The sequence below is a fragment of the Pongo abelii genome, chromosome 9 (genome assembly GCF_028885655.2).
Source record: "Pongo abelii isolate AG06213 chromosome 9, NHGRI_mPonAbe1-v2.0_pri, whole genome shotgun sequence".
In the NCBI taxonomy this organism is placed as follows: domain Eukaryota; kingdom Metazoa; phylum Chordata; class Mammalia; order Primates; family Hominidae; genus Pongo; species Pongo abelii.
Window position 1 is genome coordinate 91,936,293 of NC_071994.2, and position 19,426 is coordinate 91,955,718.

General features: G+C 41.7%; 1 protein-coding gene and 1 pseudogene across 2 annotated transcripts; one reads left to right on the forward strand and one right to left on the reverse strand.

Annotated features, from left to right (window-relative positions):
- The first annotated feature begins 534 nt into the window (after positions 1 to 534).
- On the forward strand, positions 535 to 3,371 carry LOC100457618 (ankyrin repeat domain-containing protein 33B-like; annotated as a pseudogene).
- A 9,313-nt stretch (positions 3,372 to 12,684) lies between these two features.
- Positions 12,685 to 19,200, reverse strand: LOC100455080 (putative tripartite motif-containing protein 49B). 2 transcript variants are annotated; one of them, XM_054524893.1, is made up of 6 exons: positions 18,786 to 19,196; positions 18,425 to 18,520; positions 16,388 to 16,618; positions 15,643 to 15,665; positions 14,367 to 14,464; positions 12,685 to 13,284 (listed from the first exon to the last, which is right to left on the reverse strand). In XM_054524893.1, the coding sequence occupies exons 1-6, from the start codon at positions 19,194 to 19,196 to the stop codon at positions 12,785 to 12,787; spliced, it is 1,359 nt and encodes a 452-aa protein (XP_054380868.1). In that variant the 3' UTR covers positions 12,685 to 12,784. The 2 variants fall into 2 exon arrangements, with proteins under 2 accessions (XP_054380868.1, XP_054380869.1); XM_054524894.1 differs by lacking the exon at positions 16,388 to 16,618 and having other exon boundaries at positions 18,786 to 19,200.
- Positions 19,201 to 19,426: the final 226 nt, after the last annotated feature.

The following is a 19,426-nucleotide window of genomic DNA, read 5'->3' on the forward strand; positions in this document are numbered from 1 at the left end:
TATAATTCTCACTATAGAAAGATGTACCCTTTGAATGACATTAAAAATTCACTAGAAGAGTGAAGAATAATAGTTAAAATGTCACATAAGTAACCAGAGTCTCAAAACATAAAGTGTTCTAAAAGTTTAAAGTCCGTATTTGAGATAGAGGAGAGAATAAGTAATAGTTAATTAATTAGACTTTAATATGTGAAAAGACTTTTCTAAAATTCTTCCATAATAATTGAAGATATAAATTACAATAATTAAAATTTACAAACGAATAAAAGCATTAAAATAAATTGTGACAATTTTAAAAAAAGGTAAAGTTGAAAATTATTTAATTTTTAATCCCAATAATCCGAAAGTGATTTTATCAATGTCCTAAGAAAATTAAAATAAAAACAAACTTAACAATGTAAAGGAAGGGAGGTTTCCGCCGGGCTGGGGGCGAGAGCTAGGGCTTCTCTGGGGACTCAGTTGTGAGAAGCAGGGACCTTGGAGTGCACCAGGCTTTCTGGGACGGTGCCACGAACCCCCGCCCACGCCTCCAGCATGGTGCTGCTGGCTGGGATCCGGCCGCAGGGTGGCGGGGCGCGCTGCATGATCCCGCCACCGCCATCCCCACTCCTAGGCGCACAGGTCGAGGAGGACCGCACTGACTCCAAAGAGTTCCAGGACTTCTCCAGTCTGCCGGACACCCACAGCATCGCCTCTGACGACTCTTTGTACACTTTCCAGGACGAGGAGGAGCACGGCGTCGAGGGCATGGAGAGCGTCCCGGAGGAGGGCATCCTGGAGGCGTGGGACAGCTGCAGAAGCTGGTGCGGTGTTGGGTGAGCTTTAAGAAGGCACAGGAGACTGACCATAATGGCTGGACCGGCCTTAATGTCGCCTGCTACCACGACTTTGTGGATATACCGTGATGGCCTTAGCTGAGTACCCCCACATTGATGTCAACTGGCAGGACAGGGAGGGGAACGCAGCCCTAATCATAGCTGCACAGGCAGGAGCTGCCTCTGGCCCCATGGGTACAGTTGCCTTAGACACTGGCTCTCAGCCTTGCCCTTCCTGCGTCAGCATCACCTGGGCTGGTTCATTTGAGCTTTAACACAGATCTGGTGGAAACACAGGCTGCCAGGCCCTGTCCCTGGAGTCTTTCTCTGAATAGGCCTGGGGTGGGGCCCAAGAATGAGCAGAAGAACAGGTTTCCTGGTGAGGCTGATGCCGCTGGCCCAGGGATCCCACGTTGAGGACGGACGGCTTTGAGGTTTTCATGGCTGATGATGGCCAGGAACCGTTCTCAGTAGGCATTGAAGACCAGCAGAATCTCAGACCCCAGGAGAAATGTCGTCAGACGGACACAGAGGCATCACGGAATTAAAGTGAAAATGAAGAAAGGAGCTGAGCATCTGTTTCATGACTTTCCTGCGTTGTTTTATTAAAGAGGCTGTTCTGGCCCAGTCAGGGCATGCTATCATCACCAACTACTTGTTGAACTATGTCCTGGGTCTTGACCTTGAAGGAGGGATGCGTTTGGGTTGAAAGCCGCCATGCAGGGTCGAACCGAAAACATCGGAGCCCTGAGCTAGCAGGGGCGGGTGTTCACACGAGAGTCCTCGCCGTGGGATGTCGCCAGAGGAGTGGCCACTTACACGTCGCCTCATGCAGAGGCTCCTGGAGCGCCCCTGCCAGGAGCGGTTGGGGGAAAAGTACCAACTGGAGCTGCCTCCGCTCCACGAGAGGGCGCTGAAGCCCGAGGGCTCCAAAAACTACCTGCAGAGGGTAAGGGACTGCGAGCTGTCCGCGCTGACGCCGCGCTCCGTGCGGGGCCCAGAGGACCCGGGCGCCCTGGACCCCATGGTCAGGATGACTACGAGCCTCTAACAGCCCCGCCGTGGCCCTCGCGTGCCAGACCGTGTGTCCCGAGAGCACCCTGTGCGTGGGAAGAGGCGGCTGGCGGTGCAGGAAATCCTGGCGGCGCAGGAAATTCTGGCGGCGAGGCGTGGGGTCGGTGGGGGGGGGCGGCGGGCGCAGGGGGGGCGGCGGGCGCAGGGGGGGCGGCGGGCGCAGGGGGGGCGGCGGGCGCAGGGGGGGCGGCGGGCGCAGGGGGGGCGGCGGGCGCAGGGGGGGCGGCGGGCGAAACGGAGGACGCAGAGCTGCACAAGCGGCCTGGCCTAGCGGCGGCGGGCTCCCAGGAGGGCACCCCAAGAACCTGCCTCCCACCTGCCCCGCTGCTGGGGTCCTGGGACTCTGCCGAGCCCGCCCCGTGGAAGGCCAGCCTCCTGTCTCTGCAGCGCCTGCGGCGGAGCAGCTTGCGGCCAGGCATGGTGGTGCCCCGGGTCCGCCTCAGCAAGGCCCCCGCGCCCGCCTTCCAGCCCGAGAGGCCAGCGCGGAAGGGCAGCACCAAGGACAGCGGCCACCTGCGGATACCCAAGTGGCCTAACAAGGTGGCCAAGGAGGAGAAACCGGAGGCGGAGGAGGCCGAGAAAAAGCGCCAGGCCAAGGTGCAGGAGAAGCGCCCGCCGCCCTGGAAGAAGAGGACGTGAGAGTCCGCGGGTGCTTGACACGGGGTTTGAGGGCAGGGCGAGGCCGCGGGGCTGGGCACCATGGCAGCTCCCGGGACCACCCGGCCGCGTGTATTTCCGCGCTGTCTCTCTAGGATGCTCCGAGGAAGGGCCTGGGGGAGCCACATCGATTCGCCTGACACCAGTCACCCAGGCAGTCAGAACACCTAGCGGGCATGTTGCCTAAAAGGCTCCCTTTAGAGAACCTCAATTAAGATGTTTTTAAAGATCAATTTATTAGGCCGGAGGCGGTGGCTCACGCCTGTAATCCCAGCACTTTGGTAGTCCGAGGCAGGCGGATCTCCTGTGGTTGGGAGTTTGAGACTAGCGTGACCAACATGGAGAAACCCCATCTCTACAAAAAATACAAAATTAGCCGAGTATGGTGGCACAACTACTCGGGAGGCTGAGGCAGGAGAATCGCTTGAACCCCGGAGGCAAAGGTGGCAGGCAGCCAAGATCGCGCCATTGCACTCCGGCCTGGGCAACGAGAGCCAAACTCTGTCCGAATTTTAAAAAATAAATTTATTAAAGGGTATCTTCTGTGTAATTTTGTATTTTTAATCGTTATCCAATTTGCCAATTTTTACAAGTTGTAGGACCCCTTGTATCCAAGGCAGTTTTAATACACTTGCCTGAAGACCTTTTATTTAAAATACTGTTTCTAGCAATAAATGTTTATGATATCTGTAGGAGTTTACACAGAAATCATGGGATTCTCTCCTTTTGGGCTGTTTGCTTTGGTCTTTTCTTCTCATCATGGGTGCACGTGCACACTGCATGTTTTTATTAATTAGATTAAGTGATGCCGGATATTTCTATTTGTTGGAGGGATTGACTCGTTCAGCCACATGATCAAGTGAGACAGAGAGATCAGATTTTATTGTATCTTTTTAAAAAGTATTATCCATACAGTCATATATTGGGGAAAAACTTTTATCATCAAATTATAAAACAATGCAAAAATAAGCATGTATGTATTGCTAGAATTAAACTCATTTTAAGCAAGGAGTTTTAGATAAACTGGATACAAACTCTTTAACATATTTAAAAAAAGAGGTGAGAAAAACGTGTCATTTGATAAAATGGGGGTAATGTAATAAATGATTACCAGAAATACAAAATTAAGCCATATATGCTCTTAAGTAAATCGAATTCAGGCATCCTTAAAATGTAATAAAGGATGCAACAAGAGTAAGGATCCCAGAATGATGCAAATTACAGGAATGAGGAGGAGGTGATGTTTAGAACAAGCAAAGAGAATGCAATGGGAAGCAAACTTGTTTTAGGCAAATTCTCCTGGAGTGGACCAGGCAGCCCTCTCTTCCAGACTCAGTTCCAAAGAGTCCCTTATGTGGATATTTCTTTTATTTTTCCTTTGAGGACTGCACTTGGTGTTTAGTTCAACCTCATGCAGACCTCATGGAATTTCCAAGATGTGTGGCCTTGGCATTGTGGCACCTTCCTGCTACATGTACCTAATTCACAGCATTACCAAGTCACCATGAGCCCTACCCTCACCTCTGTCAGCTGAGGACCCAGCCAGGCAGTGCCACATGGTCTCCCAGGCACGCTTCTCCAAGCCGGCTATCCCTTCTGCGAAAGTTCTCAAGGCACTGGTCCAGGGAGATGAGCCCTGGGCCTGTCCTAAAGCTCCATAGGTGACTGCACTGCAGCCCACATGGAGAGCTGCAGCTCTAACACAGGGATTTTGAGAGGCCTCAGTCACCTTTAAGTGGCCACTTTGTGGAGCTCCCACAAAGGGCTCCACCTTCCCAAGAACGTCTAATTGTCATTGGAACAGCCAGGGTTAGGCAGCTTCTGCTCGGGTTGATGTGGCATCTGACCCTTTGTGGGTTGCCAGGCATTCCTTCCTGTTTCCGCCATGGGAAGTTAAAAATCATTTAAAAATCACACTCGGGTTCCAAGGTGGCCGAATAGGAACAGCTCCAGTCTACAGCTCCCAGCGTGAGCGACGCAGAAGATGAGTGATTACTACATTTCCAACTGAGGTACCAGATTCATCTCAGTGGGGCTTGTCGGACAGTGGGTGCAGGACAGTGGGTGCAGCCCACCCAGCGTGAGCCAAAGAAGCATGAGGCATCGCCTCACCCAGGAAGTGCAAGGGGTCAGGGAATTCCCTTTCCTAGCCAAAGGAAGCTGTGAAAGATGGCACCTGGAAAATCGGGTCACCCCCACCCTAATACTGCGCTTTTCCAATGATCTCAGCAAACGGCACACCAGGAGATTATATCCTGTGTCTGGTTCAGAGGGTCCTATGCCAACAGAGCCTCACTCATTGCTAGCACAGCAGTCTGAGATCCAACTGCAAGGCAGCAGTGAGGCTGGGGGAGGGGTGCCCGCCATTTCTGTGGCTTCAGTATGTAAACAAAGCGGGCTGGAAGCTCAAACTGGGTGGAGCCCACTGCAGCTCAAGGAGGCCTGCCTGCCTCTGTAGACTCCACCTCTGGGGGCAGGGCATAGCTGAACAAAAGGCAGCAGAAACCTCTGCAGACTTAAATGTCCCTGTCTGACAGCTCTGAAGAGAGTAGTGGTTCTCCCAGCACAGAGTTCGAGATCTGAGAACAGACAGACTGCCTCCTCAAGTCGGTCCCTGAGTAGCCTAACCAGGAGGCACCCCCCAGTAGGAGCAGACTGACACCTCACACGGCCACTTACCCCTCTGAGATGAAGCTTCTAGAGGAATGATCAGGCAGCAACATTTGCTGTTCAGCAATATTCACTGTTCTGCAGCCTCCGCTGCTGATACCCAGGCAAACAGGGTCTGGATTGGACCTCCAGCAAACTCCAACAGACCTGCAGCTGAGGGTCCTGACTGTTAGAAGGAAAACTAACAAACAGAAAGGACATCCACACCAAAACCCCATCTGTACGTCACCATCATCAAAGCCCAAAGGTAGATAAAACCACAAAGATGGGGAAAAAGCAGAACAGAAAAACTGAAAATTCTAAAAATCAGAGCATGTCTCCCCCTCCAAAGGAATGCAGATCCTCACCAGCAATGGAACAAAGCTGGATGGAGAATGATTTTGACAAGATGAGAGAAGAAGGCTTCAGACGATCAAACTTCTCCCTGCTAAAGGAGGAAGTTCCAATCCGTTGCAAAGAAGCTAAAAACCTTGAAAAAAGATCAGATGAATGGCTAACTAGAATAACCAATGTAGAGAAGTCCTTAAATGACCTGATGGAGGTGAAAACCATGGCCCGAGAACTATGTGATGAATGCACAAGTTTCAGTAGCCGATTCAATCAACTGGAAGAAAGGGTATCAGTGATTGAAGATCAAATGAATGAAAGGAAGTGAGAAGAGAAGTTTAGAGAGAAAGGAGTAAAAAGAAATGAACAAAGCCTCCAAGAAATATGGGACTATGTGAAAAAATGAAATCTATGTCTGATTGGTGATGAAAGTGATGGGAAGTATGGAACTGAGTTGGAAAACACTCTGCAGGATATTTTGCAGGAGAACTTCCCCAACCTAGCAAGGCAGGCAAACATTCAAATTGAGGAAATACAGAGAATAGTACAAAGATACTCCTCAAGAAGAACAACTCCCAGACACATAATTGTCAGATTCATGAAAGTTGAAATGAAGGAAAAAATGTTACAGGCAACCAGACAGAAAGGTCAGGTTACCCATAAAGGGAAGCCCATGAGACTAACAGCAGATCTCTCAGCAGAAACTCTACAAGCCAGAAGAGAGTGGGGGCCGATATTCAACATTCTTAAAGAAAAGAATTTTCAACCCAGAATATCATATCCAGCCAAACTAAGCTTCAAAAGTGAAGGAGAAATAAAATCCTATATAGACAAGCAAATGCTGAGAGATTTTGTCACCATCAGGCCTGCCCTACAAGAGCTCCTGAAGGAAGCACTAAACATGGAAAGGAAGAATCAGTACCAGCCACTGCAAAAACATGCCGAATTGTAAAGACCATCAATGCTAGGAAGAAACTGCATCAACTATTGAGCAAAATAACCAGCTAACATCATAATGACAGGATGAAATTCACACATGACAATATTAACATTAAATGTAAAAGGGCTAAATGCTCCAATTAAAAGACACAGACTGGCAAATTCGATAAAGAGTCAAGACCCATCAGTGTGCTGTATTCAGGAGACCCATCTCACATGCAGAGACACACATAGGCTCAAAATAAAGGAATGGAGGAAGATCTACTAAGCAAATGGAAAACAAAAAGAGGCAGGGGTTGCAATCCTATTCTCTGATAAAACAGACTTTAAACCAACAAAGATCAAAAGAGACAAAGAAGGCCATTACATAATGGTAAAGGGATCAATTCAACAAGAAGAACTAACCTAAATATATTTGCACCCAATACAGGAGCACCCAGATTCATAAAGCAAGTTGTTAGAGACCTACAAAGAGAATTAGACTCCCACACATCAATAATGGGAGACTTTAATACCCCACTGTCAATATTAGACTGATCACTGAGACAGAAAATTAACAAGGATATCCAGGAATTGAACTCAGCTCTGCACCAAGCGGACCTAATAGACGTCTACAGACCTCTCCGCCCCAAATCAGGAGAATATACATTCTCCTCAGCACCACATCACACTTATTCCAACATTGACCACATAGTTGGAAGTAAAGCACTCCTCAGCAAATGTAAAAGAACAGAAATTATAACAAACTGTCTCTGAGACCACAGTGCAATCAAACTAGAACTCAGGATTAAGAAACTCACTCAAAACTGCTCAACTACATGGAAACTGAACAACCTGCTCCTGAATGACTACTGGGTACATAATGAAATGAAGGCAGAAATAAAGATGTTCTTTGAAACCAATGAGAACAAAGACACAACATACCGGAATCTCTGGGACACAAAGCAGTGTGTAGAGGGAAATTTATAACACTAAATGCCCACAAGGGAAAGCAGGAAAGATCTAAAATTGACACCCTAACATCACAATTAAAAGAACTAGAGAAGCAAGAGCAAACACATTCAAAAGCTATCAGAAGGCAAGAAATAACAAAGATCAGAGCAGAACTGAAGGAGATAGAGACACAATGAAACCTTCAAAAAATCAATGAATCCAGGAGCTGGTTTTTTGAAAAAAATCAACAAAATGGATAGACTGCTAGCAAGACTAATAAAGAAGAAAAGAGAGAAGAATCAAATAGACACAATAAAAAATGATAAAGGGTATATCACCACTGATCACACAGAAATACAAACCACCATCAGAGAATACTATAAACACCTCTATGCAAATAAACTAGAAAATCTAGAAGAAATGGATAAATTATTAGACACATACATGCTCCCAAGACTAAACCAGGAAGAAGCTGAATCCCTGAATAGACCAATAACAGGCTCTGAAATTGAGGCAATAATTATGAGCCTACCAACCAAAGAAAGTCCAAGACCAGCGGATTCACAGCCAAATTCTACTAGAGGTACAAGGAGGAGATGGTAACATTCTTTCTGAAACTATTCCAATCAATAGAAAAAGAGGGAATACTCCCTAACTCATTTTATGAGGTCAGCATCATCCTGATACCAAAGTCTGGCAGAGACACAACAAAAAAGAATTTTAGACCAATATCCCTGATGAACATCGATGCAAAAATTCTCAGTAAAATACTGACAAACCGAATCCAGCAGCACATCAAAAATCTTATCCGCCAAGAGCAAGTGGGCTTCATCCCTGGGATCCAAGTCTGGTTCAACATATGAAAATCAATAAACGTAATCCAGCATATAAACAGAACCAAAGACAAAAAGCACATGATTATCTCAATAGATGCAGAAAAGTCCTTTGACAAAATTCAACAGCCCTTCATGCTAAAAACTCTCAATAAATTAGGTATTGATGGGACATATCTCAAAATAATAAGAGCTATTTATGACAAAGCCACAGCCAATATCATATTGAATGGGCAAAAACTGGAAGCATTCCCTTTGAAAACTGGCACAAGACAGGGATACCCTCTCTCACCACTCCTATCCAACACAGTGTTGGAAGTTCTGGCCAGAGCAATCAGGCAGGAGAAAGAAATAAAGGGTATTCAATTAGGAAAAGAGGAAGTCAAATTGTCCCTGTTTGCAGATGACACGATTGAATGTTTAGAAAACCCCATCGTCTCAGCCCAAAATTTCCTTAAGCTAATAAGCAACTTCAGCAAAGTCACAGAGTACAAAATTAATGTGCAAAAATCACAAGCATTCTTATACACCAATAAAAGACAGAGAGACAAATCATGAGTGAACTCCCGTTCACAATTGCTTTGAAGAGAATAAAATACCTAGGAATCCAACTTAAAGGGATGTGAAGGACCTCTTCAAGGAGAACTACAAACCACTGCTCAATGAAATAAAAGAGGACACAAACAAATGGAAGATCATTCCATGCTCATGGATAAGAAGAATCAACTTCGTGAAAAAGGCCATACTGTCCAAGGTAATTTATAGATTCAATGCCATCCCCATCAAGCTACCAATGACTTTCTTCACAGAATTGGAAAATACTACTTTAAAGTTCATATGGAACCAAAAAAGAGCCCACATCGCCAAGTCAATCCTCAGCCAAAAGAACAAAGCTGGAGGCATCACGCTATCTGACTTCAAACTATACTACAAGGCTACAGTAACCAAAACAGCATCATACTGTACCGAAACAGAGACATAGACCAATGGAATAGAACAGAGCCCTCAGAAATAATGCCACATATCTACAACCATCTGATCTTTGACAAACCTGACAAAAACAAGAAATGGGGAAAGGATTCCCTATTTAATAAATGGTGCTGGGAAAACTGGCTAGCCACAGGTAGAAAGCTGAAACTGGATCCCTTCCTTACACCTTATACAAAAATTAATTCAAGATGGATCAAAGACTTAAATGTTAGACCTAAAACCATAAAAATCCTAGAAGAAAACATAGGCAATACCATTCAGGACATAGGCATGGGCAAGGACTTCATGTCTAAAACACCAAAAGCAATGGCAATAAAAGCCAAAATTGACCAATGGGATCTAATTAAATGAAAGAGCTCCTGCACAGCAAAAGAAACTATCATCAGAGTGAACAGGCAACCTACAGAATGGGAGAAAATTTTTGCAATCTACTCATCTGACAAAGGGCTAATATCCAGAATCTACAAAGAACTCAAACAAATTTACAAGAAAAAAACAAACAACCCCATCAAAAAGTGGGCGAAGGACATGAACAGACACTTCTGAAAAGAAGACATTTATGCAGCCAAAAAACACATGAGAAAATGCTCACCATCACTGGTCATCAGAGAAATGCAAATCAAAACCACAGTGAGATACCGTCTCACACCAGTTAGAATGGCAATCATTAAAAAGTCAGGAAACAACAGGTGCTGGAGAGGATGTGGAGAAATAGGAACACTTTTACACTGTTGGTGGGACTGTAAACTAGTTCAACCACTGTGGAAGAGAGTGTGGCGATTCCTCAGGGATCTAGAACTAGAAATATCATTTGACCCAGCCATCCCATTACTGGGTATAGACCCAAAGGATAAAGACACATGCACACGTATGTTTATTGTGGCACTATTCACAATAGCAAAGACTTGGAACCAACCAAAATGTCCAACAATGATAGAATGGATTAAGAAAATGTGGCACATATACAACATGGAATACTATGCAGCTGTAAAAAAGGATGAGTTCATGTCCTTTGTAGGGACATAGATGAAGCTGGAAACCATCATTCTCAGCAAACTATTGCAAGGACAAAAAACGAACACCTCATGTTCTCACTCATAGGTGGGAACTGGACAATGAGATCACTTGGAAACAGGAAGGGGAACATCACACATTGGGGCCTGTTGTGGGGTGGGGGGAGGGGGAGGGATAGCATTAGGAGATATACCTAATGTAAATGACGAGTTAATGGGTGCAGCACACCAACATGGCACATGTATACATATGTAACAAGCCTGTATGTTGTGCACATGTACCCTAGAACTTAAAGTATAATAAAAAACAAATCAAAATTTCCAGAGAAGACATCTCCAGAGAAGACACACTGAATATGCACCTTGTAGGCTTCAGGCACCCAAGAATTACTGCTTACCTAGATATCCACAAATCCTCTAGACATGAGACTATTCATAGCAGATTCTGGTGTGTATCACATTTGTAGTAAAGCACTTCATCCTCACTTGCTCTAATAAAAATACTTTAAACTTACTTCCCAGGGCACTTTTGTCTGGTCTAAGCAAACATGTAGCTATCCCAGCTTTCTCAGTTATTTTAAATAAATCAATATTTAAAATACCTATAATTAGAGCATTTATAATATATTGGTTTGTGTTATATCAAGTAATTATAGTTGGTTTTATTATTGAGACAGACTGTCATTCTGTCACAGGCTGGACTGCAGGGCACCACCATGGCTCACTGCAGCCTGGATCTTCCGGGCACGAGCCATCCTGCTGCATCAGCCCCCTGAGTAGCTGGGACTATAGCATGTGCCATCATGCCAGGCTGATTTCTAAAGGAATGTTTAGTAGACATGAGGTCTGACTATTTTGCCTCCACTGGTCTGGAACTCCTGGCCACAAGCCATTCTCACACCTTGGTCTCCCCAAGCGCTGGGATTAGAGGTGTGTGCCACCATGCCTGGGCTTCTTTTTTATTCTGCTACCTTATGCATTATTTGACATTTTGGATCTTAAAAGTTATAATTCCACAGTGTTCATGTAATTGTGGAACCTATAAAGAGCTTACAATTACCAATATATTATATACATGGAAGAGTCTTTTCTTAACTTCAATTTTATTGTTTAATTTATTAACCTGTTTCTGAGATTCATTAGCTTTGTTGCATTCAGTGAGTTATTTATTCTGTTTTATAGGATTATTTTGCATAAATACACCCAATTTATTTAGCTATTCTACAGTTGAAGAATATTTGGGGTCTAATTTGGAGCTACTATAAAAGTTGATACAGTGAACAATATTGTGTATGTTGAAGTATATGTAGGCAATCAGTTGACTATATTTTAGAATTAGAATATCTAGCCCATAAGAAATGCTAATAGTCAGTTTCCCAAAAGGGATTTCCATTTACATCTCTCCAGCCATGAATAAATTTCATTTATTCTGTATCTTTGACAACACACAATATTGTGTGTCTTTAAATTGTGGTATTTATTTTTATGGGGGCCTGTGGTACAACTGGTGGATTAATTCTTACTTTTGTAAGGCTAATGAAAATGAGCACTTTTTTATATTTGGCTAGTTATTTATGTATCCAATTCTGTAAAGTGTCTGTTCAAATATTTTAGCCAATCTTCTATTGAGTTCACTGTCTTTCATTTATCACAATTTAAGTATTCATCATATACATGTATTATATTTTACTATATGTATGTTGGGGTGAATATCTTTCTCCACTACTAGTTTGCATAATGTTTTTTGAAACACAGAAGTCAACATTATCAATATAAATGAACTGATTGTTTTAATTATTAATTTGTGCCCTGGTTAAGAAATGAGAATATTGTATCAGGTTCCCCTTCCTTTCAGGACTTGAATCTATCTGGAAATGACTGCATATGGTTTGAGGTAGGAGTCAATATTTAGTTACTTTTTTTCCAATATTTAATTAATCCAGCATTGGTCTGATCACCTTGTGTATTTCAATGTAGACGAGCACACTAATAATGAAGGATTATTCATATCTGTGGTGAGAACTGCAAAATAAAGCCCAGCATAGAAGGTCAAATAATATTACCTCAAAGGATAGATTAATACAATGAAACATGATGGATAAGTGTAATATAGTTAGATAAAGAGGAAGAGAAACATTTCCCAGTTATCACTGAGACTTCACTCCAAGTTTTTTGCATGAAGCAAAAGATCCCGACTGTCTTCCATTGATTTTAACTTCATTCAGACATGTCTGTCATCTATTATTTTGCTCAGTGACAGTCAGAAATAAAGAAAAAAAGAGAGAATATACTGTATGCCATGACCATGAATAATGATTTTTCAAAAATTATTTAATAAAGAACCAATACATATACTTTTAGCGTTTTCAGCATATTTAATAGTAACACAATAAATGAGTTTTGATAATATTAGAAGGCAATTCAAGACATAAAATAGAGCCTATTTGTCCTGTATGTTAAGGCACAAGGAAGAGGACTTCCTGGGATAAAGGGGTTCCCACAGCATGTGAATACATTTCTGATTTGTCTCTGGTCAGAAGTGAATACAGCAAAAGATAGGCCTGAGAGGAGGTGAGAAAGAGCAATTAGGGATGGTGTATATTAGGGAGCTTTGATTAACATCAACAAAGCTCACAGCCTTAGCCTCATAATCCAGGAATAATCCTACTCGGCTGGTAGGTTTTGGAATATATTGCAGCATAAGTGGGGAGGTGGTAAAGAGACAGCGTTGAATGTCATTCTTAACACACCCAAGAAGAAAGAGTCCCTCCTTTCCATCTATCTTCTCATGCTGATTCTTCTCTTTCCAATACATATTACAGACACCAAAAGCCCAATTCCAGGAGTCCCCTACATGGACCTCCCAGTAATATTTGCCGGAGGTGAAAGTCTGAGCACCCCATGCAAGAAAACTTCTAGGTGTTGCAGTGATATAGGGTACATCTTGGTGGTCACATCCAATACACAAGCTTCTCAGAATTTCATACAGAAAGATATGACTGTTGGCTTCTTCATGCTGCAGAGTAATATGCACTGCAAAAAAAAGAAAAAGAAAACATGCATAGACATGTGTAAATAAGAAAAAAATAATTGTTCTATCAAGAAGTTACTGTACCAGGAAATGTAAAGTCATAAAGACAGTTTTGCTTGTAACTTCTAGTAAAGTATAGAGATGATTAATATTATATACAAGACAAACAAAACCCTAACCACAGATATTATATTTTTTTGAAAACTTACATACTGAGAGCCAAATGTGAGACCAACTTTTTCAATCCAATCTTCAAAGTAAAATTTACACATTGTATGCCCTAAATGCTATGCTGTTATCAAGATCATTATTTAGAAATGTTTCTTATTCTTAAAAACTAGTGCTATCATTTTGGAAAGAATGTGAAGATTGTCACTTACTCAAGAACTGCTCTAGATATCTGGATAAAAATCCATATGTACATGTTATAAATGATAATTTAAGGAGATCTCTGCAAAATCTTCGACCATTCTCTCTGCGGTCCTCCATGCTAGCTCTGGGCTGAAGCTGGATTTTAGACTTAACATGTAGCTCTTCATATTGCAATTAAACTGAACTTATTTTCATTTGTAATTTTACTTATACTCACAAAATGATTTCTTCCTTTTAGCTTTTCCCATTAATTCAAATGTTTGCAATATATGAATAATACATACACATTAAAAAAATACAAAACCCGCAAGGATCTCCAGAAAACTATATTCCCCCAAAGAACAGTTCTTAGCAGTTCAAATGAACACACTAAAGAAATGTACAATTTTGTATTTAACATTAAATAATTCACCATTCTGAGCATTATTTCATTTGCTCCTTTTTAAAATTTTCTACCCTACTCCTTTTTCCCATTATGTAACTCAGTACATATTACGCCAGAAAGTATTTCTTTTTCACTATCTTTCAAACTTAATGCTATAAATCTGACTATAAATACAGACACAGATACCAAAGGGTTGCATGGTTATATTGTTCACTTATGTCTTAAAAGAAGTAAAATATTTGATAAAATAGGAAATATTACCTATGTGATCCTAACAATAATAATATTTAGAGAAAGTGGGAGTGCTGCCTATGGGTGGAGACTTACCTAGAAATTGGTTGAGCCTGTCCATCAGTCCAGTGATGGGACCTGCACTGAGCTCTGGATTCAGAGGCTGGGGCATGTGCAGCAGCACGGACTCACTCCTGCAAGGAAAAACCTGCAGTTACAACATCTACAGCCATAAAATAAATAAAAATCACTATTTGTATGTAAAAGACATTTCATGAGAATCCTTTGAATCTACACATTTGATAATTCAAAAATTATTACTACTTTTTGCAAATTAATTCTTTACAGTTTCTAAATTTTAAAGCATGATGGAAGAGTCTAAGTCAGAATTCAATCTGATCCTTCTTTTTTTTTTTTTTTTGCCCCAGATGTGTAAGGTTCCTTAGCCTTATGGCCTTGAGAATATTTAGAAACGAAATTCTGAGTTCTACTTCTTGGCAGACTCCCCTGACATCTTTGTCTGAAATAGTGGGGTTCTGGGGAGAACTGATGCATCCACTGCTTCCTTCTCAAGATAAAGAATGGAAACTTGTTCTAGGCAGGGAGATCTGCCTTTTAGCAAAGAACTTCCCTAGAGACGTATACAGTTCTAACACTCCACAGTTTTTTTCAATCTATTTTTCAGAACTGTTAACTGATATGAATATATGTGTAAAAAACAAAACATCAACACTTTTTCACTGCTAAAATACTTCCTCCTCTTCTCTCCTGCTTCCTCTGGTGACTTTCTCATCATCCACAAAACAAAACTCTTATCTTTCTCCTGTGCAGGCTTTCAAGCAATAAAACAAAATCAGGGGCCGGGCGCGGTGGTTCACGCCTCTAATCCCAGCACTTTGGGAGGCCGAGGCGGGCAGATCACAGGGTCAGGAGATAGAGACCATCCTGGCTAACATGGTGAAACCCCGTCTCTACTAAAAATACAAAAAATTAGCCGGGTTTGGTGGCGGGTGCCTGTAGTCCCGGGTCCTGGGGAGGCTGAGGCAGGGGAATGGTGTGAACCCGGGAGGCGGAGCTTGCAGTGAGCCGAGATAGTGCCATCGCACTCCAGCCTGGGCGACAGAGGGAGACACCGTCTCAAAAAAAAAAAAAAAAAAAAAAAAATCAGTAATCAAATTGTTTCTTTTAGTTCACTCTTCTTTTATTAATTTATTTACTTTGTGGCCTTGTCTTTTAAGGCGTGAACGAAAGTAGATGCAAAAAAAAAAGTGGTATCAATATCTTAATTATTTATGCCATGACTTTAATAGAGCCTTCTTTGATATTCGTGGAATCTTAAAGAACATATGCTAAAATCTAGGTACACACTCACCTGTGTAATATGTCTCCAAAAGCCTGGAAAAAAACAGAAAAAGAAGAAACATTTAGTGCATTTCACAAGATGCATCTTTCACTAAGTTCAGTGTGAGATTTGTACTCAGTTTCTGAAGATATTGTTCCCCTACTATCTTCTCTTCTGGAAAGCATTTTCTATTTCTTCTGTAATGAAAAACCAAGTCAGTTGTATTGTTATTAATTAACGTCGTGGGAAAGGCTGAGTCTTGAAGACATTCTCTAAACAAGTGAAGGGAGAAGAGGCCCAGAGGGTCTACCCTCTGTGGTAACCACGAAGAACCTACTCAGTCATCTTCAGCTGAACCTGTTACCAAATGAGTGGACCCCAAAATAATGTTAATGCGAACCTAGATTCCCAAAACTTCTGATTTTGCCATGTTTCTAAACATTTCCATAACCTAAATGTAAATGAATCACTCACTATTTTATACATGTTTAACAACCCAAAGCATATTATCGAATTAGATGGGGAATATTTCTTGGGGCTGTTACCTTGACCATTCTACAAAGTTTTGTGGCTGGTGGATAAAGTAGGAGGGACCTTTGGCCTGGTAGAATCCCTTGGGGGGGCTATACTCTCCCAATAAAGTAGCATTAGTTATGTGAATGTGTTTTTGGAAACACATCATGGAAATAAAAGTAGGGAGATGGAGTTCAGCCATGAGGAAAATACTTATACATGTAAATAGTCAAAAACCTGAAACCACATTGTGAGTTTGTACCTGAAGTAGCTCCACGTCTGGTTTATGGCACATTTCCTTCAGCTCCTCATACGTTCCTCTTAAAATCTCCATCCTATGAGCCATTTTGGCTTTACTTAAATGAAGTTGATGAAAAATATCTTTCCCCTTCTTTTTCAGCATCTCCAAATTAAGTTTTTCTTCTTCATAGTGAAATGCAGGCATCTTCTGATACTCAGCTCTAATAGCTTCTAGCCTTAAATTCACATAACCCTGCAGTGATAATGGGTTAGTCAAAAGAGAAATGTATTTATTCATCTCCTATTAAATCTCACTGATTCCTTTTGTCTCTCAAACATCCAATAGTTTAAACTTCTGTCTTGCCAGTTCTTAGAATCTGTTCCTTTCCTTTCTTTCTGCATAAAGATCAACATAGCTGTATCTGACCAATTACATTACATTTATTCAAGATAATGTGTTTTCTAAGATAGTTGGAAATAAAAAAACACAATTTGAATTTCTCTATTCCAACCCATATTTATGGAAAAGTAAGAACACTTCGTGCTTAAGAGTTGGAGTATAGAGTTATAGTTACTAGAAAGGAAACAATTATTTCTATTTCTGACATACGCAACAAGTTGCTTAAACTCATTATATGTAAAATGACCTTAGACTAGCATGTCCAGCTAAGTGCATTTCGCCCAGCAAAACCTATCCTACTAAGGCTGTGTTGATGATTTGGCCATCTTTGTCTCTCTGAATTCATTTCCTTCCATTCTTTTTCTAAGTCATCCCAATCTGAAACATAGACTTCTCTGTGGTTCCTCAGGCCTCCAAATATACACAAACTCAAAATTACTGCATATGCTGTTCTCTCCAACTAGAATTACATATATATATATATATATATATATAAATAAAATATGTATGTATACAAACACACACACACATACATACATACATACATACATATATATACACACACAACCACACACACATACATACATATACATATATATTCACACTCATGGTCCACATATATATCCACACACACATTTGTGTTCCCCCTCCTCTTCTAAACTTTGTTTCAATTTGAATTTTTCAGTGAGTCTTTTTTCTGACCACCCTATTTAAAACTCAAACACTAATCTCCAGTTTCTGGCCTCTATTGTCCTTTTCTACTTCCCTGCTTGATTATTCTCCATCAAAAAACCTACCACACTCAAATACATCATGTATTGCATATATTTGTGTATTGACCATTTGACTCTCTTATTTGGATTGTATGATTTGTGAGGACAAAGGTGCTTCCTTTCTTCTTTACTAGTATATTTTCTAATTTAATATTCAACATAGACTAGGTTCTCATGAAATACTTTTCAACAAACTAATATTAGCTATCATACCCTCAAAATATACATCCAGAAAGAGAAAATTATTTTTAGTATTTTTCTGAAGTTCTCAGAGTTCTCCTTATATTTAGATACTAGTTCCCATATTTCTGGCATGTTTACATGTCTCCCTCAAGACACAAATCCGTATTTCTCACCGCTTTTCTCATCATATGTTATGTATTATTCAATATTAATTAGATGAGATTCTTAATTTCATGGTTTCCCTAGATTTGCCCTGTCACATTTTCTGCCTCAAATTTTCCATACAATTCCAAATACTACTTGCACACCAGCATTCAGATTAATGCTGACGGACACTCAGAAGTTTCAGTTGAGCATTCCATGACTGCCAAATAACCCTTTTGCCCAGCATTTATCCAACCAGCACATATAGAATGCTGTGAGATGGCCCAGTTTCTTGGATCTGTTGGTGTATAACTATAGGTTTGTATGAAACAAACCAGCATGCTTTGGGTGACATCAGTAATTTTCTTAGAAATCCTACCTAACAGGCATACTATTCTATATAAAAATGAGGCCACTTTTTCTCAATGTTTTCTCTCGCTTTTTTTTTTTTTAAACTGAATCCCAAAAACATTACAGTTTGATATCAAGTTCCTATTTTAAGAGTCACCCATTTGCCCACCATAAGTTCCTGGAGAAGGTAGAGTAGTACAGGACTAACCTTCCAGTGTCTGGTTCTTGTGGTTTCCACATTCAGGTTTCTGTGATTTTCACAGGCTTTTTCCCATAAAGACTGCATTCTCTGTAAAAGCTTCTCCTGCAAAAGAGCCATAAATTGAAGCACCAGTGCAGACTATGACATATGGAGGGAGCCCAGAATCAGAGACAAATAAGCCCCTAGTAAATGGCGTTTCCCTTGTTTCCCTTCATGTTTGTCAAAGCCCAGAGGTTGGAAATTAAGAAAGCCCAAACAGAGCTGCTTAAAGGGACTCAGAGTTGGCTTTATCCAATCTCCAAGAAAATAGACCCACAGGAATTTTATGCATCCTTTACAGAAATCGATCTTCAGAGGCATCACTTACCCGGTGTTCCTCAGCAGCCGACTCAATGGGACAGTGTCTGTGATCCCGGTGCTCCTGAGAGCTGGAGCACAGCAAACAGAGCAGGCTCTTGTCCACTTCACAGAACATCTTCTTTGTCTCCCTGTGAGTGCCACACATTTGCTCCTCAGAACTCAGGAATAGCCAGAGACTGACTTTTCTGGCAAGAGAAGCCATCTTCTTCAAATGAATGTTGGTTTTGAGGTTTATCTGCTCTGTTGACTTTGTGCATTCAGAGCACTGGACAAGAACTGGGATGTCTTGCCAGTTGAGGTAGAAACAGGGCCTGCAAAAGCTGTGCCCACAATCTATGGTGACCGGGTCTATGAAGTAGTTCATGCAGATGGGGCAGGTGAGTTCCCTCTGGAAGACCTGTAAGATTCCAGAATTCATGTTTCTGAGGAACAAAGAGAAACATGTCATTTTGGGGCCTGGGTTGATGAAAAGCTTCTAAACATGTGGAGATATGTGATAGTTATATTTTCTTCTCTTGACAATGTTCATTAAAGTATAACAAACTATTTCTTCTGTTACGAACTTAAAAATTCACACGTAGGGGGAGTCTCCTGGCTTTATAGCAGATATTACTAACTAGAGGACTCACAGTCCCTTCTACTCCTAGT